Source organism: Furipterus horrens, unplaced genomic scaffold (genome assembly GCF_987537825.1).
Source record: "Furipterus horrens unplaced genomic scaffold, mFurHor1.1.pri manual_scaffold_1, whole genome shotgun sequence".
NCBI classification, from domain to species: Eukaryota; Metazoa; Chordata; class Mammalia; order Chiroptera; family Furipteridae; genus Furipterus; species Furipterus horrens.
In genome coordinates, this window is record NW_028327171.1 from 109,632,695 (window position 1) to 109,660,109 (window position 27,415).

The 27,415-nt window shown below is 38.2% G+C and overlaps 1 protein-coding gene and 1 pseudogene across 3 annotated transcripts in view; both read right to left on the minus strand.

The window, feature by feature from the left end:
- Positions 1 to 27,415, minus strand: part of OSBPL11 (oxysterol binding protein like 11) — a 109,976-nt gene that overhangs the window by 2,332 nt on the left and 80,229 nt on the right. Inside the window, exons 11-13 of one of the 3 annotated variants that reach the window (XM_090277828.1) lie at positions 27,095 to 27,277; positions 18,421 to 18,574; positions 14,635 to 14,693 (exon numbers count right to left, since the gene is read on the minus strand). In XM_090277828.1, the coding sequence (XP_090133954.1) occupies positions 14,635 to 14,693; positions 18,421 to 18,574; positions 27,095 to 27,277 (396 nt within the window). Of the gene's footprint in view, positions 1 to 14,121; positions 15,815 to 18,420; positions 18,575 to 27,094; positions 27,278 to 27,415 lie in introns of those variants that run through there. The other 2 variants (XM_090277818.1, XM_090277833.1) reach the window with 2 other exon arrangements.
- Positions 25,681 to 26,277, minus strand: LOC150021688 (small ribosomal subunit protein eS8 pseudogene; annotated as a pseudogene).

Below are 27,415 nucleotides of genomic sequence, written 5' to 3' on the forward strand. Positions count from 1 at the left end.
CCGATATTGTTCCCCATACCTATAATTCTTTTCCCACTCTCATTACCTACTTAGTTTGCCTTTTTTGTTGTTGTTGTTCCCTAGCTTCTGTCGTTGATTGTTGTGATACAGTTTTCATTTTAATGTTCATAGTTTTGATCCTCTTTCTCCTAAATAAGTCCCTTAAACATTTCATGTAACAGTGGTTTGGGTCTGATGAATTCCTTCAGTTTTACTTTGTCCTGGAAGCACTTTCTCTGCCCTTCTATTCTGAATGACAGCATCACTGGATAGAGTATTCATGGTTGTAGGTTTTTGCTTTTCATTACTTTGAATATTTCTTGCCAGTTCCTTCTTGCCTGCAGTTTCTTTTGAAAAATTAGCTGAGAGTTTTATTGGGACTCTTTAGTACGTAATTCTCTTCTTCTCTCTTGCTGCTTTTAAGATTCTCTCTTTATCCTTAATTTTTGACATTTTGATTATAATGTGTTTTGGTGTGGTTTTCCCTGGGTCCAGTATTTTTGGAACTCTCTGTGCTTTGTGGACCTGTAAGTCTATTTCCTTCCCCAAGTTAGGGAAGTTCTGCTTCATTATTTTTTCACATAAGTTTTCAATTTCTTGCTCTTCCTCTTCTCCTTCTGGCACCCATATGATTTGGATGTTGGCACATTTAAAGTCGTCCTAGAGGTTCCCAAGCCTCTCCTCATTTTTTTCAATTCTTGTTTGCTCATTCTATACTGATTAACAGTTTTTTTCTTCCTTATGTTCCAAATCATCTATTTGAACCCCAGTTTTCTTCCCTTCACCATTGGTTTTGTATGGATTTTCCTTCATTTCACTTAGCATAACCTTCACTTCTTCTCTTATGCATTTGCTGTACTCAAGCATATCTGTTAAGCCTGTGAGCATCTTTATCACTAGAGTTTGGAATTCTGCGTCTGTTAGGTTGGCTATCTCCTCATCACTTAGTTCTCCCACTGAAACCTTGATCCGTTCCCTCTTTTGGGCCATACTTCTCTGTCTCCTCATCTTGCCAGGCTCCTGTATTTGTTTGTCTCTGTGTCTTAAGTGGAGCTGTCACTCCTGTTATGTTGTAAGGGGCGGAGCCTTAGGGATTCATCAGTAGAGGGCTACCCATTTCACCATGTTGTGGCACTGTATGTGGGGGAGGGGTCTGAGAGGGAACAATTCTGCTTGCCCAGCACTCACTCCTTTCCCAGGCACTTCTCCCACTTCTGTATGGGACTGGTGCCACTCTAGCTGTTGCCCTGGCCGTCGTTCCCAGAGTGAGTGGTCTGTGGATGTTCTAGGACCATGGGGTCCCTTTAAACAAGCAGACTCCACAGAGAGACTGGCAGTTTCTGCCTCCCCTCCAACCCCCACTAGTTTGCACAGTCAGAAGCAATGAGGCTTGATTTTCCCCGGTGCTGGGACCGTGAGCTAAGCGGTCTGGTGAGGAGCTGGGAACACTTCCCGGTTGTCCTTTCTGAATTTTTAAAACGTGTAACTGTACTTTCCGCTGGCCTGCCGCTGCCGCCACCGCCACTGCTGCCACCACCGCACCACATCCTCTCCGCCCCGCCTACCTGTCTGGATGAGTATTTCTTCTTTATATCTTTCTTTGTTGGACTTCCATGCAGTTTGATTTTCTGGAACTTCTGGTTGTTTCTAGTTTTGAGGTGGTTGTATTCCTTCTCAGTTGTGGAGGGAGATGCAGTGTGTCTGTCTATGCCTCCATCTTGGCCGGAAGTGACAAGTAACACTTCTAAGTGTTTGAGAGAAATGAAGCATTTGGCTGAAGCAGTGCTTGACTTCTATTTCTTCTATTTTAAGTATTTAATGAAGCCCTGGAGATCTCTGATAATTTTCTACAAACATTTAATTCAGTTGCGGAACCTGATTCCTTGACAATCATTCACTATGGTAACCTGATGGAAAAGACTCACTGGGTGTACCAGACTGTGGTCCCTTGCAGTATCTTCTATACAATTTCAGTAATCTGACCAGAAACTGATCTTTCTGCCCAAATACTTAGCTAATTCAAGCTGTAACACACTATTTCCTCCTCCTCCTGGAATGTTTTCTCCCATTCACCCTAAAACTTTGTTGTTATCACATCTATGTGCTAATAATCACTTTGTTCATAAATTGGCTATGACCTTTCTCCTATTATTTTACAATTATATTGATATGTCTGTCTGCCTCAGCTAGACTTTCTTTGGACTCCTTTAAGACAAAGACTCTATCTTTTTTTTTTTTTTCTACTACCAAAGCTAGCATATTTACTCAATAAATATTTAAAGGCATTTTATCAGTTTATCAAGGACTTTTTTATATTAGGCAAATTCTCAGGAAACCATTTTAAATCAGAAGACTATTTTATTATTTATCAAGGGAGGGAAAATTATCTTTCCAGGCCAGATTTATATCCATTATCCTATTCCCTTTTCCCAGTTTTTAGATAGATACCCAGAAAAGTAGGTACTAGAGTCCTCAGAAAAATTTCCTGGGCTAGTGACTTTAGTATCTCACCCTGCAGGGGATAAGAACAAGGAAAAGGGCTCTAGGCTTTACAAAGCAGTCACATGAGGGAAGGCCACAGTGCAACCTGCAGTTTCTTAAAATAATAATAATAATAATAATAATAATAATAATAATAATATAATAGAGTAGGGGCACTGTCTTCCCTTCACTTACATCTCTTTTGTGAAACAAATAAACAAACAAAAACCCTCAAGACTGCCTTTGTTATCCATTTTAAATTGTTTAAGCTGGATGTAACTTTGTCCCTCTATCTTCTTAAGATATGGTCTTGAAAAAACCAAATTTGAAGAAACAAAAGGGTGCTTGAGCCTAAAATCAGGGCAAAAAGGGTCACATGATCATTTTCTCCTCTTTTATATATGTATATGTGCTTATTGTGGGAAAACTAGAAAACAGTTATCAGTAAAAATAAAATAAAAGTCATCTATACTCCCACACCCAAAGAAAAGCATTTGTCACATTTAACATATATCTCTTCTGTTATCATACATATATATAATAAAAATGGAACCACACTATAATGCTATTTTGTAATTTATTCACTTAATACAGCAAAAGCACTTTTCCATGTAAATATATTTTTACAGTATCTTCTTAAAGGCTACATAGAGTTCAACTGTAAAAAATTACTATTATTTAATCTTATAATCCTCTATAGTTACTTTTATAAACAACACTGCAGTGATCATTCTTCTACATAATATCTTTGTGTACCTAACCAGTTATTTCCTTAGGCTAAATAGAAATTGGAGAATTTTAAGGAAAATTTCATCTAAGCTCTGATCATGCCTGAGAAATTATTACAAAATAATATAATTGGTCTATTGCAAAGTAATATAATTCTCAAAATTTGGTATTTATATCCACTCTTGTGGCTACCTACAAGCTAAGAAATTCTTTTTGAGAATAAGACAATAACTAGTGTTTATGTAAAAAGCCTGGATGGGAGAAGAGATGGTATCTTGAAATTTTTAATGGGTATGGATGCCTGCCCTGCAGTTTTGTATATGCTTGGCACTTTATGTACATTTTCATAAAATGCCCCTGCAAGACAAGCATTATTTTTCCCATTCCACGGAGGGAGAAGTAGACTCAGATAATATTTGACAAGGTCACACAGCCAGCAAATAACCAGACCTTAGATTTAAACCCAAATTATAGGACACCCAGAATGCAAACTCTTGGGCCATGCTGCTCTACATGGAAAAAAAGACATTTTTCTCTAAAAGAAGGCAAGTAATGTTGGTGGAAATCGAGGGTTAATTCCTCACCTGAAAACCCAGAGAGAGAAGCGCATTTCCTTGGACTATGAAGGCAAATTCACTCCAGTCTGGCTAAAGCCCAGGAATACCCAAGGCTAACTCCATGAAGATTTTGACACAAGTGCTCTCCATTTTTCTGACTCAGACAGGGGAAGCATACCCACACTCACTGGGGGAGGGTTTGAGGTTACCTGCTCAGGAGTGAATGGGAAAAGCCTCAAGGGCGTAGGCGACTAGCCAGGTGGGCTCTAGGGATGAGTCACCCTCTGTGGGGACACTCTCCCCAGCTCATCCAGCCAGAGGAACTTCCGTCTCATATTTAAATAGCGTGGTTTAGATTTTCATTTCATCATTAATTTAAAAATAATCAAGCTCCTGTGTTTGCCTAGGAACACCATGAAACCCTATTCTCTGCTCCCCACCATTCTGATTCTGTTCTCCCCAAGATTCTCCTCATGCAGTCTGGCTGGCCACCCAGGCTCCATGAAGTCACGTTCTCACGCCTCTGGATGTGCCTTCTATTGCAGCCTCCCATTACAACTGAAGAATTCAGATCCTTCTTTTAGTACCTCTAGGCAAATTATTTCAACTCAGCTGCTCAGACCCTGAAATTCCCAGGATTTTGAATCTTGGACCAGAGGGAATGCTGGAGATTGGAGCCATCCATCATTGGGCCAGTGGTGATGCTGGGGCCAGATTGTTCCCAAGCCATGAATTTCCCATGGGTTCTGTGTCAAGTCTCCAGAGCTACCTTGATTCTGTGACTTTCTACTCTTGGATCACCAGCCTTAATTCCAGGAGCTCCTGCTGTCCTTTCAGGATTTTCTATATTGGCTTCATGTGACTGGAGTTACTTTTCTTCTATGCAGCACAGAGCTGTAACTGAAACTCCCATCTATTCAACTAAACATGCAACAAATATTTATTAAACACCTGCCCTGTCCCAGGCAATATCAATGTCTGCCAAAGGGGTTATCCAAACTGATTCTATGCCTTTTAGCCCTGGAGAAGACTGGACTATAGACCCTGAATCAGCAGAACCATACCCTAAACCTCTAGGCTTGAGAAACTCCCCCAAAGTCCCAGTAGCAAGCCAGCCACTGGAATCTTTAGCAGCTAAAAATCATGAAAGCTAACACAGGATAGAAATATGCCCCCCAAAATGACTTAAATATACTTTCATAGAGGTCTTCTGAAGCAAATAGTTGTTTACTCTACAACCAGGGAACAAACCAAATAGGTTGGGAGGAAGCACTGTGGCAAATCAGTGACCAGAGTATTTTGGGGGGCATGAGCCTGTGGCACCTCTCAAATATTATTGTACCTGTGAGCAACAGCTTACCTGCAAGGGTACTTTGCAAACAATGCCTGGCTATTGACTCTAGAAATGGCAAGTTTTCTTTGGTATTCATAAACTTTTGGACCACCTGATCTTTAAAAACTAGGACTGCCTAAAAGTGGCTAAGGATTTCTTACATAATTCTGATGGCGGGTGGTAACGTGGGTTTTTTGTTTTGTTGTTTTACTTTCGCCTCAGAAATTATATTAAATCCATTTGAGTGTTTCATTTGGGGGGATTAATTTTAGTAGTTCAGAGACAGAGATCATACTATTACTTTTTCCCCCAATCCCCCCCAAAATGTGTAGAGACTGCACTGAGAAGAAAAAGAAATAGACACCAATTTGGGGAAACCAGCCAATAGGTTTTAGTGTTGCTGTCAGAACAAAATCGCATTCAACTATTTGTTTTTGCTGAATGAAATTAGTAGTAGATCTAGGGACATCACATATATTCACCGTTTTAAGGGTACTCGGGATTTGTTTTCACTAGGCACGGTAAGAAACACAGTCATGGAAATGACTGTTATGAAGGAAGAAGTTTTTATATCCACAGACCCCTAGAAACAGGAGGCACAGTGTGCCATGTGTGGGGACCACACAGGGAAGCAGAGTGCAAGGGTAAAACGTGGGCACAAGCCTTTAGAGTGGTTTCTGTGGGAGAGTGGGGGAAGCAGGGTAAACAAATTTAGGATTGGTTAGTTTGAATAATCTTAGCAGGCTCTGTGGTAGGGGCTGCCCTAGTTGTTTGGTACCTGGCTCTGGGGTAGTTAGGGAAGGGGAACTGTGGCCCAGAGAATAAGATCCCATAAAGAAGGTATTTGGGAGTACAGGGTTTGGATTGGTTGGTTTACATAGGAAAGCTGCCCTTGTAGGCAGTCATTTACTATCTCTAAGAATTGATTAGCCCTGGGAGGGGCAGTCTCTTAAGAGTAGTCAAGGCCCTAAGATGTCAAAGAATAAAAAATACAGAGTAAAAATACATGATTATTACACTCACAGATACATAGAACTGCACTAACATATACACAGTCATATAAATATATATACATATATAGCGACATGTATGTGTAAAAAAACAAAATCACAATATTTTAGAAGGGACTTCAGAAGTCATGAAGTCCAACTTTCTACTGAATGCTGCTAACATACCTACCACAGGGTTAGCCAGATTCATGTTTGTAAACAATATATGGACAGCAATCACACTATTTTTTTTCCTTTTAAATTATATTTTATTATGCTGTTACAGTTGTCTCAATTTTCCCCCTTTACCCACCCTATCACTCAGCGCCACCCACTTCCTAATGCAATCTCTACCCCTTAGTTCATGTTCATGGGTCATGCATATATGTTCAGAGTTCTTGAGGTAGTACCTTGAATCACTGATGTTAAACTTTCTTCTTTTTAACTATAAGCATTTAAAGGTATAATTTTCTAAGAACTGCTCTAGCTGTTCTTATGTCTACAAATTTTGATATAATGCTTTTCATGATCACTTAGTTTGAAATATTTTCTATCTTGTGATTTCTTTCTTTAACCATGGGTTATTTAAAGGTATGCTGTTATCCTCTCTGCAGCGCTGCCTCCTGAGACTCAACGGTTTGACTGAACTAAATGGCTGGGTTGGGGAAGAATGGGGTGGTCTGTGGGCTTCACTTTAAAATGTGTTTCTCTTTTCTATCCTAACGGCTTGGACAGAAAGGGCCCAGAGGTCTGAGAGGGGAGAAACATAAACTATCTCCCTCAGCCCAAACTAAGTATAATGGGCAAAAGGGTTTTGGACAGGTCAGATGTGCCTAGCACACCTTCTTACAAAGAAGCCCTTTTTTTTTTTTTTTTTTCCCCTAATATGGAACATTGAAAAATTAATCCCTGCCTTTTGTCATCTAGTAGTTATGGATTGAATGATGTCTTTTAACCCTTTTCGCCAAATCTGTTGCCCCCAGAACACAACAAGGACACCAGCCTGTTAAACCAAGCACGCCGTTGACCGGAGACAGCCAACTGACCTGGAGTCTGCACGATCCTTCCCCATGTGGGAAGGCCACCCTCCCCTCCACACCCCCACTCTTATTAGGGTTTTCTGGACCCAAGGGTAGGTAGGACGATGACCATGTCCAGCTTGAAGCAGCTAGAAGAGCTTGAGACCTTCGCCCATCGTCCTTTACAAGATTACAAAGGGTCCTAATATTTGAGGGGGGGCGGGATAGTTAATTTTTACAAACCAGGGGTATGGACTTGGGGGGGATTGCTGGGGGAGGGGGGTGCTGGGTGGAGGGGAGCAAGGGGGAGAAAATTGGAACTGTTGTAACAATATAATCAATAAAAAACATTAAAAAAATAATAAAAAAGAAAAAAATAAAGATATGCTGTTTAATTTCCAAATATTTGGAGTTTTCCTATTTTATTGTTGATTTCTAATTTAATTATGTTTTGATAAGAGAACCTCGCCTGTAGGATTTCAATCCTTTTAAATTTATTGAGACTTGTTTTGGGGTCCAGCAAGTGTCTAAGTTGATGAATATACCATGCACACTTGAAAAGACTGTATTCTGCAGTTATATCGTGTTCTATCAATAAGAATTAGGTCAAAGTAATTAACAGTGTGTTGTTCAGATCATGCAGCTTTGCTGACTTTCTTGTCTAGTCGTCTAATCAGTTACTGTAAGAAGCGTGTTAAATTTCCAACTATAATTGTAGGATTGTCTATTGCTCCTTTTAATTATGTCAATTTTTGCATCATGTATTTTGAAGCTGTAATTAGGTACATACACATTTACGATTGCTATATCTTTCTTTTCCAGATTTTTAAATTATTTATTCATTTTTTAATTGAATTTGTGAGGGTGATATTGGTTAATAAAATTTATGTTTCAGGAATACAGTTCTATAATACATCATCTGTATATTGTATTGTGCATTCACCATACCTTGGCAAGTCTCTTTCTATCACCATTTATCCCCTCCCCATTACCCTCTTCTGTCTCCCTCAACCCCCTTTTTGTTATGTATTTCTAATGGAATTGACGTTTATATCATTATAAAGTGTCTCTTTATGTCTTCTAATACTCTTTATCTCCAAGTCTATTTTGCCTGGTATTAATATAGCAATACTAGGTATAATGTTTATTGTTTGCATGGTGTTTTTAAATTTAGTTATCTTCAACCTATTAAAGTGTGTCTCTTATAGAGACACTGTTTTTATTCATTCTGACATGGTAAATAATATGCCTTTTGCTTTGGAGAATTAAAATTATGAGCACTCTAAAAAGCTGAAATAGTTTCTTAAAAAGTATTGGGCATGCCCTGGCTTGTGTGGCTCTGTGGATTGGGCAACATCCTACGAACCAAAGGGTCACTCATTTGATTCTGGTCAGGGCACATGCCTGGGTTGTGGGCCAGGTCCCCAGCTGGGGACGTTCAAGAGGCAACTGATTAATGTTTCTCTCCCTTTCTTTCTCCCTCCCTTCACCCTCTCTAAAAATGAATAAAATCTTTTTAAAAAAGTATTGAGCATAAAGGAAGGGAAGACAGGGCCTCCAAGATGCGGTGGTACTTGGGGATGTCCTCATCTGCCTTCTTATTCCTAGCTCACCAATCGTGTCCTCTGAGAGGACCCCATCCCCACACCCTGTATTAGATGCTCCATTATGTTTAAGTGCGTTTGTGAACTATTGATTATCCGAAGTTGCATCGACCACTTTTCAGAATAACTTTAGTGTCTATGTGGTGGTGGTGGGGGCTGCATTTGTGAGAAATTTTAAATTACCATGAATTAGTTTAAAACATTGGTCTTAGATGGACCCTTGCTTGGAACTTCTACCATTCACCCCATGCTCTGCTGACTACCACAGGGGAGCACTTTCACTGGTGCAGCCCTCCTAAGTGGATCCTGCTCTCAAAGACCAGTGGTTCCCCAGGCAGCAGGGCATGGGTTGGGAGCAAGCCTGTGAATGCTGGCACTAAGGAGCAGGAATAAACCTGACCTCTGCCCAACAAGCAGTCTGTCTCAAACAACTTCAGGAAGGTGAGCAAGAAACAGGCAAGAGATGTAGGCTGTAGTGACTGATAACTTTGGAAATCTTTTAAATTGGTGTAATGATGACGTTTCTAATTATTTTATCCTTTCATTGACATGTATAGAACAATAAAGGACCTTCTAAATACTATAATTTTAAGTAAATAAATTTACACTGAATCTTCTTTGCACTGTTTAGACTAGCCTTATCTGCCCTGACTTCGGTTTTTTCCTGACCTCCTTTCCATACTCATTAGCCCTCTTCACCAAAAGCTGACTTTTAAAAATAAATATTGTATTTATTTACTTTTACAGAGAGGGGAAGGGAGAAAAAGAGGGAAACATCGATGTGCAAGACAAATCAAGCTGTTGCTTCATGCACACCCCTAATTGGGGACCTGGCCAGCAACCCAGGCAGGTGCCCTGACTGGGAATCAAATCAGTAACCTTCGCTCCACAGGCCGGTACTCAATATCCATTGAGCCACACCAGCCAGGGCTGAAGGTTGACTTTTCTTTGTTCTGGCACTTCTCATTTTGGTTACTATGTGTCTTTCTCTTCTAGGCCACTGAACTCAGTAAGAACAGGGTCCCTGACTTAGTTCTTTTCGTGTCCCCAATGTTTGGCATATAGTAGGTACTTAGCATAAAAGTCTGCCAAGTTAATGAATGAGTAAAAGGAGTGGAAGTACATACAAAACAAAACAAGCAAACAGATTATGTCAAATTGTTTTTATTTATTGAAACCAGTTTGGCCAGAGCCAGGGTCCTGTCCTGCCCACTGTAGCTCTTTCTATTCCAAGGGCAAGGGTAAACCTTTCCCTCTCCAGCCTCTGCAGGTATCTATCTCCTTCTACCTGAAATCTCCCCAACTGCTGGGGGTGAAGAATGGTTCTGGTGGGATGGTGGCCAGTGCTGCCTCCTCTGCATCCCCTGCCCAATTCTGGAGTGGACCCTCCTCCTCTAGCCCCTTTCCTGTGGGCATGGTCCTGTGAGGAGCCCAGCCTGCTTCCTATGTGAACATCAATTCCTCAAGACAAAGGGGGCAGCCAGCACCTGGGAGAGGCAGGCAGCAGTCACTATGTCGTTTTCTGCAGTGAGGCCCCAGATGATCCGTCAGAGGTGCCTCTACCAGGGAGAGCTCTGAGTGGCCCTACCGTCCTCAGCCTTCCCATTTGTCAGGTAGGAAAAGCCCGAAGCTGCAGAGGTCTGAGTCAGCTGATACATTCCAGAAACTTACTTAAGCCCTGAGGGGAATGGGAGTGGAAGGCAGTTTTTTTTTTTCTCCTGAGTTTTATTTTTCTTTTCCTTTCTAAATAACTAACCTGGAGATCATATGCAAGGTATTATCTCTGAGATCGTCTATTCCAACCCCCTCATTTTAATTTTTTAAGTATATTTTATTGATTATGCTATTACAGTTGTTCCAATTTTTTTCTTTGCCCGTTTGCCCAGTACCTCCCTTCCCTCCAGCAAACTGCATCACCACCACCACCCTCCACAACCCCGCCCCCTGCCCCTAGTTCATGTCCATGGGTCCTGCATGTAAGTTCTTTGGCTTCACTTTTTCTTATACTATTCTTAACATCCCCATCTATTTTGTTCCTACCAATTATGCTTCTTAATCCCTGCATCATTTCCCCCTTTCTCTGCCATCCCACTTCCAGCTGATAACCCTCCAAATGATCCCCATACCTATGATTCTGTTCTTGTTCTGGTTGTTTGCTTAGTTTTTGTTTTTATTTTTTAGATTCATTTTTTGATACTTGTGAGTTTGTTGTAATTTTAATCATCACAGTTTTGATCCTTTTCTTAAATAAGTCCCTTTACCGTTTCATGTAATAATGGCTTGGTGATGATGAACTCCTTTAGCTTTACCTTGTCTGGGAAGCACTTCATCTGTCCTTCCATTCTAAATGATAGCTTTGCTGAGTAGATTGTAGGTCCTTGCTTTTCATCACCTTGAATACTTCTTGCCAGTCCTTCTTGCCTGTAACGTTTTGAGAAATCAGCTGATAGTCTTATAGGAACTCCGTTGTAGGTAACTCTCTTTTCTTGCTGCTTTTAAGATTCTCTCTTCATCTTTAACCTTTGGCATTTTAAATATGATGTGTCTTGGTGTGGTCCTTTTTGGGTCCAACTTGTTTGGGACTCTGTGTGCTTCCTAGACTTGTATGTCTGTTTCCTTCACCAAATTAGAGAAGTTTTCTTTCATTACTTTTTCAGGTAAGTTTTCACTTTTCTTCTTCTCCTTCCAGCATCCCTATGATTCAGATGTCGGTATGTTTAAAGTTGTCCCAGAGGTTCCTAAGTGTCTCCTCATTTTTTCAATTCTTGTTTCTTCTTTCTGTTCTGGTTGAATGTTTATTTCTTCCTTTTGTTCCAAATCATTGATTTGAATCCTGGCTTCCTTCCCATCACTTTGGTTCCCTGTATATTTTTATTTCACTTTGTATAACCTTCACTCCTACCTTTATTTTGTGGCCATACTCAATCATTTTTCTGAGCATCCTAATCACCAGTGTTTTGAACTCTGCGTCTGATAGTTTGGCTATCTGTTTCACTTAGTTCTTTTACTTGGGCCATATTTCTTTGCCTCCTCAATTTGGCAGCCTCCCTGTGTTAGTTTCTGTGTATTGCATGGAGCTGCTTTGACTCTGTATCTTAGTAGTATGGCCTAATATAGTAGGTGTCCTGTAGGATCCAGTAGCACAGCATCCCCTATCACCCAAGCTGGGTACTCGAGGTGCACCCTTTGTGTAGGCTGAGTACACCCTCCTCTTGTAGTTAAGCCTTGGTTGCTGTTGGCAGATCAATGGGAGGGATTGACCCAGGCCAGTCAGCTGCAAGAACTGTCTGTGACCACTGACCACCACCCTCCGCCCTCCATGGAGGATCAGCTGTGCAGGGGCAGGGTGGTGGTGCTCCGATGTGGTCTGTAGCTGTCCACTGGGTGCACTGGTCCTGGGGTTTCCCAGGTGGTGCAGACCAAGGTCAGTGCCCACCTGTGTTTTCCCTGGAGCACCCTCCCTGAGCTATAAAGCAATCTGAGATGGCTGCTACCTGTGCTGGGCTTGGAGAGTATCAGATGATGCCAAGCTGTGAATCTACACTGTCTGCTGCTAGTGCCAGGCTTGAAGCCCACGGAGGCCAACTGTTGCTTGTTTTTACTCATGGCCTTTTCAATTGGATTCACATCATTCAGTTCTGGGAGATTTTCTTATGTATATATTCATATTTCTAAGTAATTTTTTCCCTTCCACTGCTGATCTCTTCTTGGAACCCCCACTAGTTATATGTTAGACAGCCTGGATTGCTCCTGTAATTTTCATATTTCTCTCCAATTGTCCATCTTTTGTCCTTTCGGTCTACTTGCTGAGAGCTCGTTCTTATTTTCTGAGGCTTTACTGGTATCACTGAGAAATAAAAATTGTGTATAGTTAAGGTGTGAGAGCTCCTTGCTTATCTTTTAGAACTTCTGTTGAGTGTTTAATTTGAACTATCATATCTTCAATTTCCAAGACCTGTTCATGTTCTCTAAGCAGTTCATTATTAAAATGGCATTTTGTTCATGTTTCATAAAAGCAACACCATATCATTTGAAGATTTTTTTATTATTTCCCCCATTTCCCAAATTATGTCTCCTCAAATTTCTATTTTCCCTGATTGATCATTTTATTCATGTTGGACACTTTCCTCAAATGTCTGCTGATCCTTAGCTATTAAAGTGAGGTGTCTGCATACTAGATAGTGTTGGTGGGAGGATGGATACATATAGTTTGTTGGTAGGAGGGTGAAGGGTTGGTTATGTTGGAGGGAGTTTTGCCTTGACTTTATATAATTAACAGGGTTGTCAGCTAAGATTTTTTTGTTGATGGACCCTCCAAATATATTTGTAGGACTCTCTTCTGGAGTTGTTCTCCCAAAAAGGATCTTTAATCTCTTGCCTGAGGGTATAAACCTAACTGCCAATATTTGGGGAATGGGATATGGAAGGGCTGGAACATCTTATCTTTGAGTATTTTTATTTTATCAATTTATTTGTGTTCTTAAATTGTGAGCCTCTCTGGTTTGATCTCTCCAAAATCTTTTGTAGGGTTAGTCACCTGGCTGCATTATTCATGGCTTCCCATACAGACTTTGAATCAATCTCCTTGTTTTCAGCTCATTGCTCCATCCTGCCTCCCATGATGTCTTTCTGGGTTTGGAAAGACCAACAGCCTTGCCCTTGTTAACATCCATTTCTGGGATTTAGGTTTTAGTTTCTTCCCTCATCTAAGTCCATAAGGAAAGGGACAGTATTTGTCACATCAGAGTCCAATGCACCATCGGCCCCGAAGGAATACTCAACAGATGTTTATTGAATGAATAAAGGTCTGGCTAAGTGACTTCAAGTGGGCACTAAACCTTCTGAGCAATAATTTCTTCAAAGCCCAAATACACGGTCAGAACATTTTCTTTTTATCACTCCAAGTCTTGGACTTCTTGACATACAATTCATAGTAGCCAGAAGGAGTGTACATTTAAAATTTTATCCCAAAAGAGATACAAATATGTAGCAATTGCTACAAAGACTCATTTCCCTGGTCAAATATTAACAAGGTGTAGCAAACCAAACCAAACCAACCAACCAAGAAACAAACAGAACAGAAAAAGCCTCTAGCTCTTGTCAGGTGGATAAGCTGTAGCTTTTGGAAGTAGATATTCTTCTTCCTTACTTTCTAAAACAATTATGCTAAAGTAGTGGTATTTCAATCCTGTCAAAGAGTTCAGTCCAATAATATGGGGAAATTTCATTACTAATAAATATTGTTTTTCATAAGAATTTTAAAACTCATTAAATTTATTCTTTTATCTAAGAGGTTGCTGAAGATAAAAATTTAAAGAAAAAAATCAATGTCTCTCAAATGAACAGGGCAATAACTCCACCAAAATATGAATTTCCTATTTTTCTCCATTCATAAAACAGACAAAGACATCATTGTTCTCTAATTTTATTATTTTTCAGTCTCTCCAACACATGAACTATAACTCACTTCAAGATTTTTTTCAGTGCATTTCACAGCAAAAATAAACAAGGGAATCATTAAAATGGTTGTACATAAACCAATTATTTTCTTATAATTTACAATATGTTGAAAAAAGTTTTGTTGTTTTCATCCTATTAACCCCTTCAATAAAACACAATTTATCAGAGCACAAAGCTTAAATTTCTTACAATCATGTAACAGATACAGCCCCCTACAATGGCTGATGAATAACAGGTATATATTACACACACTGATTGGAAGACCAAATCAGAAGAAACAGAATAAGGCACCACTCTTGGAAAATTAAGGTAGCTTGCAGTAACAAGTACTGAGCACTGTAAGTAGGTGCTCGATAAATACTTGAATGAATGATGATAGTCATAATTAGCACTATTCTTTTATTTGCCAGAAATTCTTTAACCTCAGTAAAATACTTATTTAAAAAAAAAAAAGATTTGTACCTGAATACAATTTCCTGATATCTTTTGATTTCATACTCTTTCTTCAGCATTTGAGTTTCCTTGAAAAGAAAATAGAGTAAAACCATACTATACATGCTCTCACTCATGTATATAACTTCTGACTTACTGCCAAGTATGAATAGTTGTTTTAAATTATGAGTGAACACTAGGTAAGATAAAGCATACTTATCCAGAGGGATAACACATAATACTGGATATTAACCTACAAGTGGAAAAAAAGTAAGAAAAAAAGCAACAGTTTTATTTTTTTAGTATTTTCTATGTTCTTTAATGCCTCAGTTCTTAAAGGCCAAAATCTCATTATATTGACATGAACACATTTAAAAAATTGTCTCTCAAGTGTAATATTTAATAAAACTAGGTATTGAAAAATGCTCTGAAATTTTTCAAGTCAATGTTGTTTTCAAGTATATTAAAATGCTCAGAAGAAAAAGTTCTCCATGGTTATAACTTGAATCAATTTATAAATATATTTTAAAAGAGAGTTCCAACAGTGGTGGATAATGGATAAGATCCTCAGACACAGGCACACAGTCTCTTTGAAGGAATAGAATGCCTTGTTACTACAACCTGGTTGATTTTTTTTAACACTGATTTCAGGCACAATGGCTGAATCCACTTCTGGGTTCTTTTTCCTTCTCTTGGTCTGTTTATGAGCAATGACTACTTAAGTTACTGACAGAAAGCAAAGCACAGACTCTGAAAGAGACTTCACTTTTCACTATAAAGAAATCAAAATCATCGAGTTTTTCACTGTTGTGTTAATCTGTTGCCCCCATGCAGAAATAGGGGATTCAAATTTAGCTTTAGGAGCAGGAACTGGATAAAAGATAAATCATCTAACAAGTCAGGTAAAAGGTTTTCAGATGATATTGCTCATATCACATGAACAGGTAAGTGGTGAGAGGTCCATAGTGCTTCTTCAACACTTTGGTCTCGCTGCAGTTCTATGGTGCCCTAGTAGGTACATTCGTGTTTAGCTAGTTTCAGTCTGCAATCAGGAAGCAGGTCACTCAGTGCAATGACTCCATTCTGGGAGGGTTTAGGGTAAACAGAGAAGAATTTCATTTGGTTGAATCTTAGATAGTGTGCGTCACTCTGCTGGTTGTGTTGTTGGAATTATTTTCCAAAGGGGTTTGTGATAAACCCAGCCATCTCCCTGAAACAGGTAGAAGAATAAATTAAAAAACTATTCCTCTAATATTTTCAGAATCAGTAACCAAAACTAGAAGCAACACCCTCCTTGAAATGGAATTTTATTCTCACATTTAAAAACAAGAGTTTCTGTAAAGGAAAAAAAATCTCTGTGCTTAATTAAGACATCAAATAATGCCTGTGGTTTAGCAAGAATTAGGCAAGAAGTTCTGGTCTAGGAGGATCCAGTCTGTACCCCATGAACACTTCAGTTTGCAGAAGTCATTTGCAGCAATTCTGCCAAGAGGCTGCACACTGAGGCAGCAGGTAGAGCACAAATAAATGGCCGTGAAGGTACTACCTGTTCTCTCCATCTGAACTGGCATCTCTAGTGCCAAAGTATTCTTTTCTATTTTTTTTCCTGACTCTACTCCATTACTTTTCTCTTGTTCCTGTGAATAAAATGATACCACAAGTAGATAAAGTTTGAGTGAGAGACTAAAGACAGGAGAAGACCAAGTGAGGAAAAAAGAGCTTCAGCAAATGCATAATACTGCAGTGGGAGCTTGGAAGAGTAGAGGCCACAGCAGCTATGACTAAAGTTCAGTACTTATTGTTTATGGCACTAGGACAAGTTAGCAGGATATGAACCTCTATTCTTAACCCCAACATCTCCTTCAATTTATTTATATTAAAAAATATTTTTATGTATTTATCCTTCTTATTCCAAAAACGATTTAAGACCACCAATTATTTGGCTCATAGTGACAAGGACTCTCCCCGTGACCAAAATGTGGTCAGACTCCTTTGAGAGTCTCTTCTTGACTAGGCCTTACCTTGGCCTGCTGAGCCCAGTTTTAGAAAAAAATCCTGAAAAACCAGTTTATCAAGAATCGCTTCATCCTTAATAGCCAATCAAGTGCCTCTCTTCCTTCCCCCCATCCCTGATACCTAAGCAAGTTACTCTTAGTAATTTTCCATCCACTTCCTCACGCTGCCCATTGTTGATAAATTCCCACTATGGAAAAATCACAAACTACTTTTTCCAGATTCCATCCTGATGGACCAATATTAAAATTCAATGGGTATCTTTAGACTTGGCTACAGACAAGAAAACTTTTCTTGATACCAGATCTGGTTCATTATTAACCTTTATGAGGCCTACCAAAAAGTAATAAATGAAACAAAATTTTTAAACTTAGAAAAGACTTCAGAAATCATTTAGTCCAACTGCAAAAAGAGTGCATTAAACTCCTCTCATGATATTATGTTAAACTCAAAATGTGCTTCCTAGTAGATTGGGATTAGCTCAAATCTGCTATTAGAATTGATTAAAAAAAAAGTACCATGTAAAAAGCCTACATATACAGTAGTCCCTCTTTATATTGCAGTTCAGTTATTGTGGCTTCACTGTATCGCAGGATTTAAAAAAATATTATATTTAATTATTGCAGATTTTTTGCTATATCGCGGGATTTTGCGGTACTGTATACGTATATTGTTAAAGTTATGTAGGTTTAAAAGTGTAGAATATGTTTAAGAACATAAGTAGTATTTATAAAAGTGTGGAAAAGATTAATAAAGGAGTGGGAAAGATTAATAAGGGACTAGGAATGGTTAATAAGGGACTGGGAAGGGTTTATAAAGCCTTAATATATATATAAATATTAAAATAAATATAAGGTTCCTACTTCATGGATTTTCACCTATCGCGGCGGGGTCTAGAACATAATACCCGCGACAAGTGAGGGAATACTGTATTAGGTTATAACAAATGACTCCTATTATCTTTTTCAGGCTAAACACCCCCACTTCAGTATTTCTTCCCTAGCAGTAAATGCCACAAAGATTCCAGTCACTACGCTATCCTTTATGTAGCCAATTAAGTTTCCCACGTATCCCTTAAAATGTGTTCTCTGGCCTTGAATGACTAGTTCGGTTGGTTGGAGCATTGTCCCAATACACCAAGGTTGTGGGTTTGATCCCCAGTCAGGACACATAGAAGAAACAACCAATGAATTCATGAATGAGTGGAACAACAACAATAAAAAAGTGGTCTCTGGAAGCAAACACAGAATTTCAGTGTGGTACAAAGGCAATAAAACTATAAACTGCATCTTCTACTATAATAATTAAAGATTTTGTTAGCATTTTCATTTGTGGCTGATTAAGTCCCCAAATCTATTTCAATTAAAACTGCTGGGGAACTATTTTATTTATTTAATTATTTTTTTATCCTCACCTGAGGATATATTCATTATTTTAGAGAGAGAAGAAGCGGGAGGGGATGGAGGGAGAGGCACAGACAGACACCGATGTGAGAGATCGGTTGCCTCCCATACGCACCACGACCAGGGATTGAACTTGCAACCTAGGAACGTGCCCTGACCAGGGATTGAACCCACAACCTTTTGGTATATGGGACAATGCTCCAGCCAACTGATTTACCCAACCAGAATAAAACTATTTTATTTTGACAAATAGTGAAAAGTTCATAAAACAGTTCATAGTTAAACTGGACTATTTTTAGAAATGGAGATGTGTAAGTGATACCAATTCAAGAAAGCCTAGTAAGCTAAAATTCTCACTAAGCAGATAATGAGTTCTGGTCTGAAGACTAGTAGAACATACCTCTTTAATAAAATATTTGGTTTTCCACGGTGTGCCTGTTTCAATACGATGCTTTTCTTCAGTCCTCTGGCGTTCTTCCAGGGTACGTTTATGCTCTGTGGCCTTATCAATTTCAGATTCCCTAAGAGAGTCTGTCACATTTTTCCATAATCGCCTGAAATCAGAAAGTCACACATTTTACAAACATTCTTCAAGATGTTATTAAATAGAACAGACATACTTAAAATTAACAGTAAATTTTAAAAATTATATTTCCTAAATCATATCTATAATTTCATGCCTATGAACACAAGAACACTGACATGTTGCTAATGTTAATGTCCAAAATGCTTCTACTTCTGCTTCTTCTTTTTTCATTAAAAATAATTTATATTTTAAGTTATAAAACTGAGGTTTTTATTTTTAAGAATCTTATGAAATACTAAACAAAAAGAGAAAAAAACAAGTTGAAATATAAGATAGGTCACTTCTACTTCTGGACACAATGATGTAACAGGTACCAAACTTACCCTCCTACCATTAATCAACTAGGAAAACAGACAAAATATAATTAAACAATGATTTTCAGATATTGAGCAAAAGACAGTACAGGACAGTGATCCCCAGGAGAAGGGAAACAATTCCAACTCATTGACAAGAGAGTTAACAGGCACAGTATAGAGAGGGGGAAGTTCAACAAACTCTAAGCAAAAGAAAATTGCCAAGACAATTCTTTGGGGAAAGTAGTATATAGTCTGTTCAACAAATGGTATTGAGACAACTGGATATCTACATGCAAAAATATGACCTTAGACCCTTACCTCACAGTAAAACTTTTAGAAGAAGATACTGTACAGGAGAAAATCTTTGAGACTTTGCGTTAGGCAAAGATTTCTTAGATGCAACACCCTGAACCATACCCATAAAAGAAAACATTTATAATCTCACCTCATCAAAATAAAAAATTTTTAATCATTAAAAAATGCAAAGAAGGACTGGGAGACTTCTGGCCAAGATGGAGGCTTAGACACACACACACTGCGTCTCCCTCCACAACTAAGAAGGAATACAACTACTTCAAAACTAGAGACAACCAGAAGTTCCAGAAAATCGAGCTATATGGCGGTCCAACAAACAAAGATATAAAGAAGAATACCCATTCAAACAGGTAGGAGGGGCGGAGCCGGAGTAGAGAAGATGCAGTGTGGTGGCAGCAGCAGGCTGCCAGAAAGCACAGTCACAGTTTTAAAAGGTCGGGAGGGACAGCTGGGGGGTGTTCCTAGCACCAGACCAGACCACACAGCTCACAGTTCCAGCGCCGGGGAAAATAAAGCCTCATTGCTTTTGACTGTGCAAACCAGTGGAGGTTGGGGCGGAGAAGAAACTGCCAGTCTCTCAGCAGACTCCGCTTGTTTAAAGGGTCCCCAAGGTCCTGGAATGTCCACAGACCCGCCCACTCTGGGAATGACAGATGACAGCCAGGGCAACAGCTAGGGAAGTGCCAGTCCCATACAGAAGTGGGAGAAGTGCCTGGAGAAGGGGCGAGTGCTGAGCAAGCGGCATTGTTCCCTCTCTGATCCCACCCCCACATATAGCACCACAGTGTGGTGAAACTGGTCCCCCTGTACTGAAGAATACCTAAGGTCCCGCCCCTTACAACATAACAGGAGTGACAACTCTGCCTAAGACACAGAGGCAAATAAACACAGGAGCCTGTCAAGATGAGGAGACAGGGAAGCATGGCCCAAAAGAGGGAACGAATCAAGGTTCCAGTGGGAGAACTAAGCGATGAGGAGATAGCCAACCTAACAGACATAGAGTTCAAAACACTAGTGATAAAGATGGTCACAGGCTTGACAGATATGCTTAAGTATGGCAGCTGCATAAAGGCAGAAGTGAAGGCTATGCTAAATGAATCGAAGAAAATCCACACAAAACCAATGGTGAGGGGAAGGAAACCAAAGTTCAAATCAATGATTTGGAACATAAGGAAGAAAAAAACATTCAACCAGTACAAAATGAGGAAACAAAAATTGAAAAAAATGAGAGGCTTAGGAATCTCTGGGACAACTTTAAACATATCAACATACGAATCATAGTGGTGCCAGAAGGAGAAAAGAAAGGGCAAAAAATTGAAAGCTTAAATGAAAAAATAACAAAGGAAAATTCCCCAAATTTGGCAAAGGAAATAGACATACAAGTCCAGGAAGCACAGGGAGTCCCAAATAAGCTAGACTCAAGGAGGACCACACCAAGACACATCATAATTAAAATGCCAAAGGTTTAAGATAAAGCGAGAATCTTAAAAGCAGCAAGAGAAAAGCAAAGAGTTACCTACAAAGGTGTGCCTCTAAGACTATCAGCTGATTTCTCAAAAGAAACTTTGCAGGCAAGAAGGGACTGGAAAGAAGTATTCAAAGTGATGGAAAGCAAGGACCTACAACTAAGATTACTCTATCCAGCAATGCTATCATTTGGAATAGAAGGACAGATGAAGTTTTTCCTTGACAAGGTAAAGCTAAAGGAGTTCATCATCACCAAGCCATTATTATATGCAATGTCAAAGGGACTTACTTAAGAAAAATCCAAATTATGAACATTAAAATGACAATAAACTTACAACTATCAACTACTGAATCTAAAAAATAAAAACAAAATCCAACTAAGCAAACCAGAACAGGGACAGAATCATAGATATGGGGATTATTTGGAGGGTTATCAGCTGGGAGGGGGGAGGTGGGAGAAATGGGTAAATGGTGAAGGGACTAATTGGTTGGTACAAAATAGACAAGGGAAGTTAAGAATAATATAGTAAAGGGTGAAGCCAAAGAACTTATATGCACAACCCATGGACATGAACTAAGGAGGGTGGGATTGCTGGAGGGAAGTGGGGTAGTGGGCAGAGGCAAGCAAAGGAAGAAAAATTGGTACTACTGCAACAACATAATCAATAAAATATACTTTTAAACAAGGTGACGATGAGCAACAAGCTAAATTATCTGCAAAACACATATCCAATAAAGGATTTTATCTAGGATTTACAAAGAACTGCTATATAACACAATAAAGACACTTCAATTTTTGAAAATGGGTAAAAATATATAAGCAGACACTTCACCAGAGGGATAAAAAATGACGAATGAGCACATGAAAACATGCTCAACATCATTAGTAATTAGTGAAATGCAAATTAAAATCACAACGAGGTACTATTTCATACCAACTAGATTGGGTATATTAAATTAGACAGTAACATACATTGCTTCCAAGAAATGTAAGATGGTACAGCCATTTTGGAAAATAGGCTGGCAGTTTCTCAAAAAGTTAGACATAAAACCACCACATAAACAAGCAATTCTATTCCTAGTATTTACCCAAAAGAAATGAAAACATGTCCATACAAAGATTTGCATGAAAATGTTTATAGCAGTACTAATCATCATAGTTCAAAATTGGAAATGTCCATTAATTGTGGAATGGATAGACACAATGTGGTATTATATAATGGAATTATATGGGACTTAGAGCAAAATATATAGCATTACTTAGTAATAACAAGAAATGAACTACTGATACATACTACATCATGGATGAACCTCAACAATATGTTAAGTGAAAAAACATAAGCACAAGAGATCACATTTTATATGATTTCATTTATGTGGAATATATAGATAGAAAGCAGGTTCCCTGGGACTTGGGGTGGAAATGGGGATTAACTGTAAATGAGTATGAGGGATCTCACGGGAGGATGAAGATTCTAAAACTGACTTATGTTGATGATTGCACCACTCAGAAAACAGGTTAATTTTGTGATGTATAAACTATCTCAACAAAGTTATATTTTTAAAGTGACAATTTGATATTAAAGTAGAATTCAAGCAAAAACTATGACTAGGGATAAAGGATCATTTCATAACGATCAAGGGTTAATGCTGAAGACATACTATCCTAAATGCGTATGGCCCTTATAAACAGAGCTTCAAATAATATGAAGTAAAATCTTACAGAACTACAAAGAGAAATATTCAATTATAATTGGTAATTTCAGTAACTGATTTCAATAACTGATCTCTATTGATAGAATGAGTACACAGAAAATCAGTAAAGATACAGTGGTTTAGAAAAATACTATCAACCCACTTGATCTAGCTGACATTTACAGAATACTCTCACCTAACATCAACAGAATACACATTCTTGTCAAGTGCACATGAAACATAGACCAAGATATAATGTATTGAGCACCACAAAACAATTCTCAATCAACGTAAGGGAATGAAACCAAAGTGTAGTCTTTGATCAAATGAAATTAAATTAGAAATGAATAATGGTAAGATATCTGGAAAATCTCCAAATATTTAGAAATTAAACAACACATTACTAAATAACTTTATGAGTCAAAATAAAAATTAAAAAATTGCAAGGGAAATTTAAAATTACATATCAAAAGTTCCAAAGTGGCCAGATACAGACAAAGCAGACTTAAGAGGGAAATATACAGCATTAAACATTTATTATTAGGAAAGATGAAAAATCAATGACCTAACCCAGGGGTCAAACGATGGTCCACTGCCCATTTTTGTAAATAAATTTATCCCTATTTTTGTTCTAACATGGTAGAGTTGAGTAGCTGTGGTAGAGTAGAGGCTATCTGGCCTATTAAGCCTATGACATTTACTTCCTGGTCTTTTATGAAAGAAGTTTGCTGACCCCTGATCTAAACTTCCATTTTAAGAAATAAAAAGAAATAGCAAATGATGCACAAAGTAAGCAGAACAAAGGAAATAAAAAAATAACAGCAGAAATCAATGAAAAAGAAAAAAAAATCAATGAAACCAAAAACTAGTTATTTGCATAAAACAAACCTTTAATCATATTACCAATATGATTAAAGAACATATTACCAATACAGAATGAGTGGGCAACATCACTACAGATGCTACACACACTTTTTTTAAAAATGGGAATGTTATAAAACTAATGCCAATAAATTTGACAAATTCCTTGAAAGACACAAACTACCAAAGCTCACTCAAGAAGAAATAGATAACCTCAACAGCCCTAAGTACTAAAAATATTGCATTTGTAGTTAAAAACTTCCTTTCAAAGAAGTGGACAGCTACCCCCACCCCCATGAGTAAAGATATAAAAAATCCTTAATAAAATTTAGCAAAGAGAATAATCAGCAGTATCTCTTAAATATGTTGTTTAATAATATCCAGTTTCTTACATCTGCTTCTACATTTAATTTGTTGTGATATATTGTTTGAAAGTATGGCTTCACACAGATATATAGTTGGAAAATGAAAGAATATTTTAATAGATTTTTCAAACAATTCAATTCTTTGATACTATATCAAAACTCCGCAAATGTTAGTTTTTTAAACGTTAATTGCAATGTGGAAACTGAAAGATGTCAATGAACTTTTCATATTCTGCTACAATGAAATCTATTGGTCTAATTTGTGTCTTAGATGGAATTTTTACCCATGCATAATTTTGTAATATCATGTATTAATCATTTGAAACATGATCTTCCAGATGTTGACATTTTATTATATAATATTTAAAAAGCACATTCATTAATACCACCAATTTCATCAGAAAACTCTACTTGGAAAGCTCATTGTGGCAGAGGCAAGTTTTCCCAAATTTTGATTTTGCTTTGAAGCTTAAATCTTTTCTAGTTTTATTGAGATATAATTGACATACAGCACAGGGTAAGTTTAAAGTGTTCAGCATAATATACTGACATATACTGTGAAGTAATTACCATAGTAAATTTGGTAAACGCCTATCATCTTATATAGATATGATAGGTAAAAAAAATTTTTTCACTTGTTATGAGAACTCTTAATATACCATGCCATTCAAAATATACCATACAGCAGTGTTAACTATAGTCATGTTGTGGTACGTTAACATCCCCAGCACTTACTTATCTTATAACTGGAAGTTTGTACCTTTTGACTACCTTCGTTCCTTTACTTCCTACCCTTTCCTTTTTTTAGTAATTTTCTATTGCATTTTTTCCATTATCATTTATCCCCTTTATACCGTCTTCCACCCCATCCACATCCCTGCAATCACCACACTATTGTTATTTTTCTTTTTCCCTCCATCCCTCGAACCCTACCCCCACTCCTGAGCAGTCAGTCAGCCTTCTCTCTATGAGTCTGCCTCTATTTTGCTTGTTAGTGTGGTTTGTTTATTAGATTCCACATATGAATGAAATCTCACAAGTGAGATTAGACAGCATTTATCTTTCTCTGTTTGACTTATCTCGCTATGCATAATGCCCTCAAGGTCTATCCATATTATCACAAACGGTACAATTTCTTTCATTTTTTATGGCTGAATAATATTTCCATACATGTGTGTATACACACACACCACAAGTTCTTTATCAACTTATCCATCAATGAACACTTAGGTTGTTTCCATTTAAATTTTACTATTTGCAGCAAATACTCGCAAATTTTTTTCTTTGAAGTGCCATGTCCACATCATTCATTTACATGAAAAATCTAATATTGAAATTAGAACAGCTATAGTTTGTCAATCTTTCAAGTAAAAAAATAGTGTTTCATGAAGAGTAATTTGCTTATAACTCAACTGCACATGATGCTTTTCTTCCAGATAACCACTGTGCTTCAGTATCTAGCACAAATGTTTTATGCCTACTCCCAATTTGTCATGCAGAATGTTAAGAGGACTTCTTTTTCAAGAAACTGGCATTTAAAGATATAAATAAATTAAAAAAAAAAAAACGAAAATGACAAGTACACGGCAGTGAAGGACACAATGGCTGCTTGCACAGTTCGGTGCCATGGCCTTGATTAGCGCCAAGGCCCAGCAGCACTGTTACCCATCATTGCCTTTGTACCACCAAGGCAAGTGCCAACAGAGTGAAAAAGGCAAATAACATCTTAGCATTATTATGAAAAAAAAATTGAAATTGGAGATACCCTGGAAAGATCTCCAGGATTCCAGATGTCTGCAGACCAAACTTTGAGAACCTCTTCTTCAGGATAAATCCCTAGAAAAATATTTTATTTCAATCACTACTGTTTTATTTTTTGACCCAACCTGAGTCATTGGTTAATGGATATTTAATCCCTTTATTCATCTAAATTGTTTGATTCCATTGATATGACCTTAATTTAAGATATTTAATGCTTTCTTGTATTTTCTTTTTTAACCTGAGAATAAACACCTTTATTACATGAGCTTTTTGTTTTGTTTAACATGAGTGTTCAAGAAAGGAGGGAAGAGGATTTATTTGTCCTTCTGGGCCTTGATTCTCCTCAGCTAGAACTCCAGCTCCTTGCCCTCAGGAACACAGCCGTCTGCTCAGCCACACTGCCCTGGTCTTGAAGCGATGCATGCAAGAAGCTTGCCTGCTGGAACTGCTCCTTGAGAAGACTGCTGATTTTGGTATTCTTTTTCCTTTCATCATATTTCTTCTGAATTTTCTTTTATCTTTTTTGTTTAAAATCTCTTCTTCTTCAGGAGTTAGCTTGGCCCCCTTCTTGCAGCCCAGGGGCAGTGCATAGTGGGACTTGTGCCACTGTCGGTACCGTGTGCTGTCAGCGAGCACGATGCAGTTCATTGTTGGATGAATTGTAGACAAACATCGATAACCCTTGTTTAGCACGTACAACATTGGGAGACCCAGGAGAAGTTGCCCACTCCCAGCCTCAAAGCTCAGTACTTCTTGTTGCCTCCCCGCACACAAACAGTGTGTATGTGGCAGAGGCCAATCTTAGTGCTGGCAGCAGGGCGTCCCAGCTCATATTTTCACTTCTTGTGGTAGGGCTTTCTCTTGCCTCCGGTCTTGTGGCCCTTGTGCTAGTTGTCCTGAGAGATGCCCATGGCTTGGCACTGGCTCTTCATTCTTTTTAAAACTGATACAGTAATACTTCCACATGACATAAAATTTAAGCAGTACAGAAGGGCAATCTGTGAAAAGTAAGTCTCTTTCCTGTCCCAGATCCTGTACTTCTTTCCAGAAGTAATTACTATCAACACACTTTGGAGACCTTGTTAACACATACAGATCCACTTCACTTACTTTTAAAGGCCTATGACAGGTATTGCCAAAACACTCTCTAGGAAAGTTGTTCCAGTTTACTTTCTAACCTGCAGTATAAAAATGTCTATTTGTTCATATTTTTCCCCCCAAAGAGGTCTTATTTTAAAAATTAATTTGTCTTATTGTTTAATTTATATTTCTTTGAATTCTAATTACATTGAAGTCTTTCATTTTCTTAATGGGCATTTTTTTGTCCCCATTTTTGGGGGCTACCTCTTTTTTAAAAAAAATTTTGGGAACTACCTCTTTATACGCTTTGCTCATTTCTCTATTGGGGAGGGTTATCTATATTTTTGTTAATAATGTGTAAGAGTTTCCATGATAAAGACAGTAGTAATCCTTTGTGTTAAATGTTAATATTTTGTCCAGTTTATCAATGTTTGGTTTTTACTAAAAATGTGACTGTGTATCCATATAGTGCCATACCTGGTAAGGGGTTTAAGAGCATCAGACCAGACCAAACCCTTTCAATTTACAGATGAATAAACTAATGCAAACTGGTGAAGTGACTTGCCGAAGATCAGAAGTTACTGAAAAGATTTAGATTAAGATTCAGAGCTTATGACTCTTTCCTGTGTGGACGCATGGATGACATACCTGGATTCAAATGGGTCCTGCTTCTCCAGAGGTCTTACTCTTTTCTTTGTCACTGCCAGTTTAGTCAAGTCCACGTTCTTTGTCTCTCCATTGCTATAAGTGAATTCAAGAACACTGTTCCACTCCCCTTGCACCCTGCAGACCACAGTGTTGGTGATGTTGTGCTTTACTTCTCCTGTAACCCTGGAAGCAGGCAGGAAAAAGACAGGCTGTAATAAACTGATACGGTGCTTTTTCCTTCAGATTCTGAAACCCAAGAATGTACTTTGTGAATTCTTTAAGTTAGTTATACAGCTCACCTTAATTTGTCAGTGCCGAAGT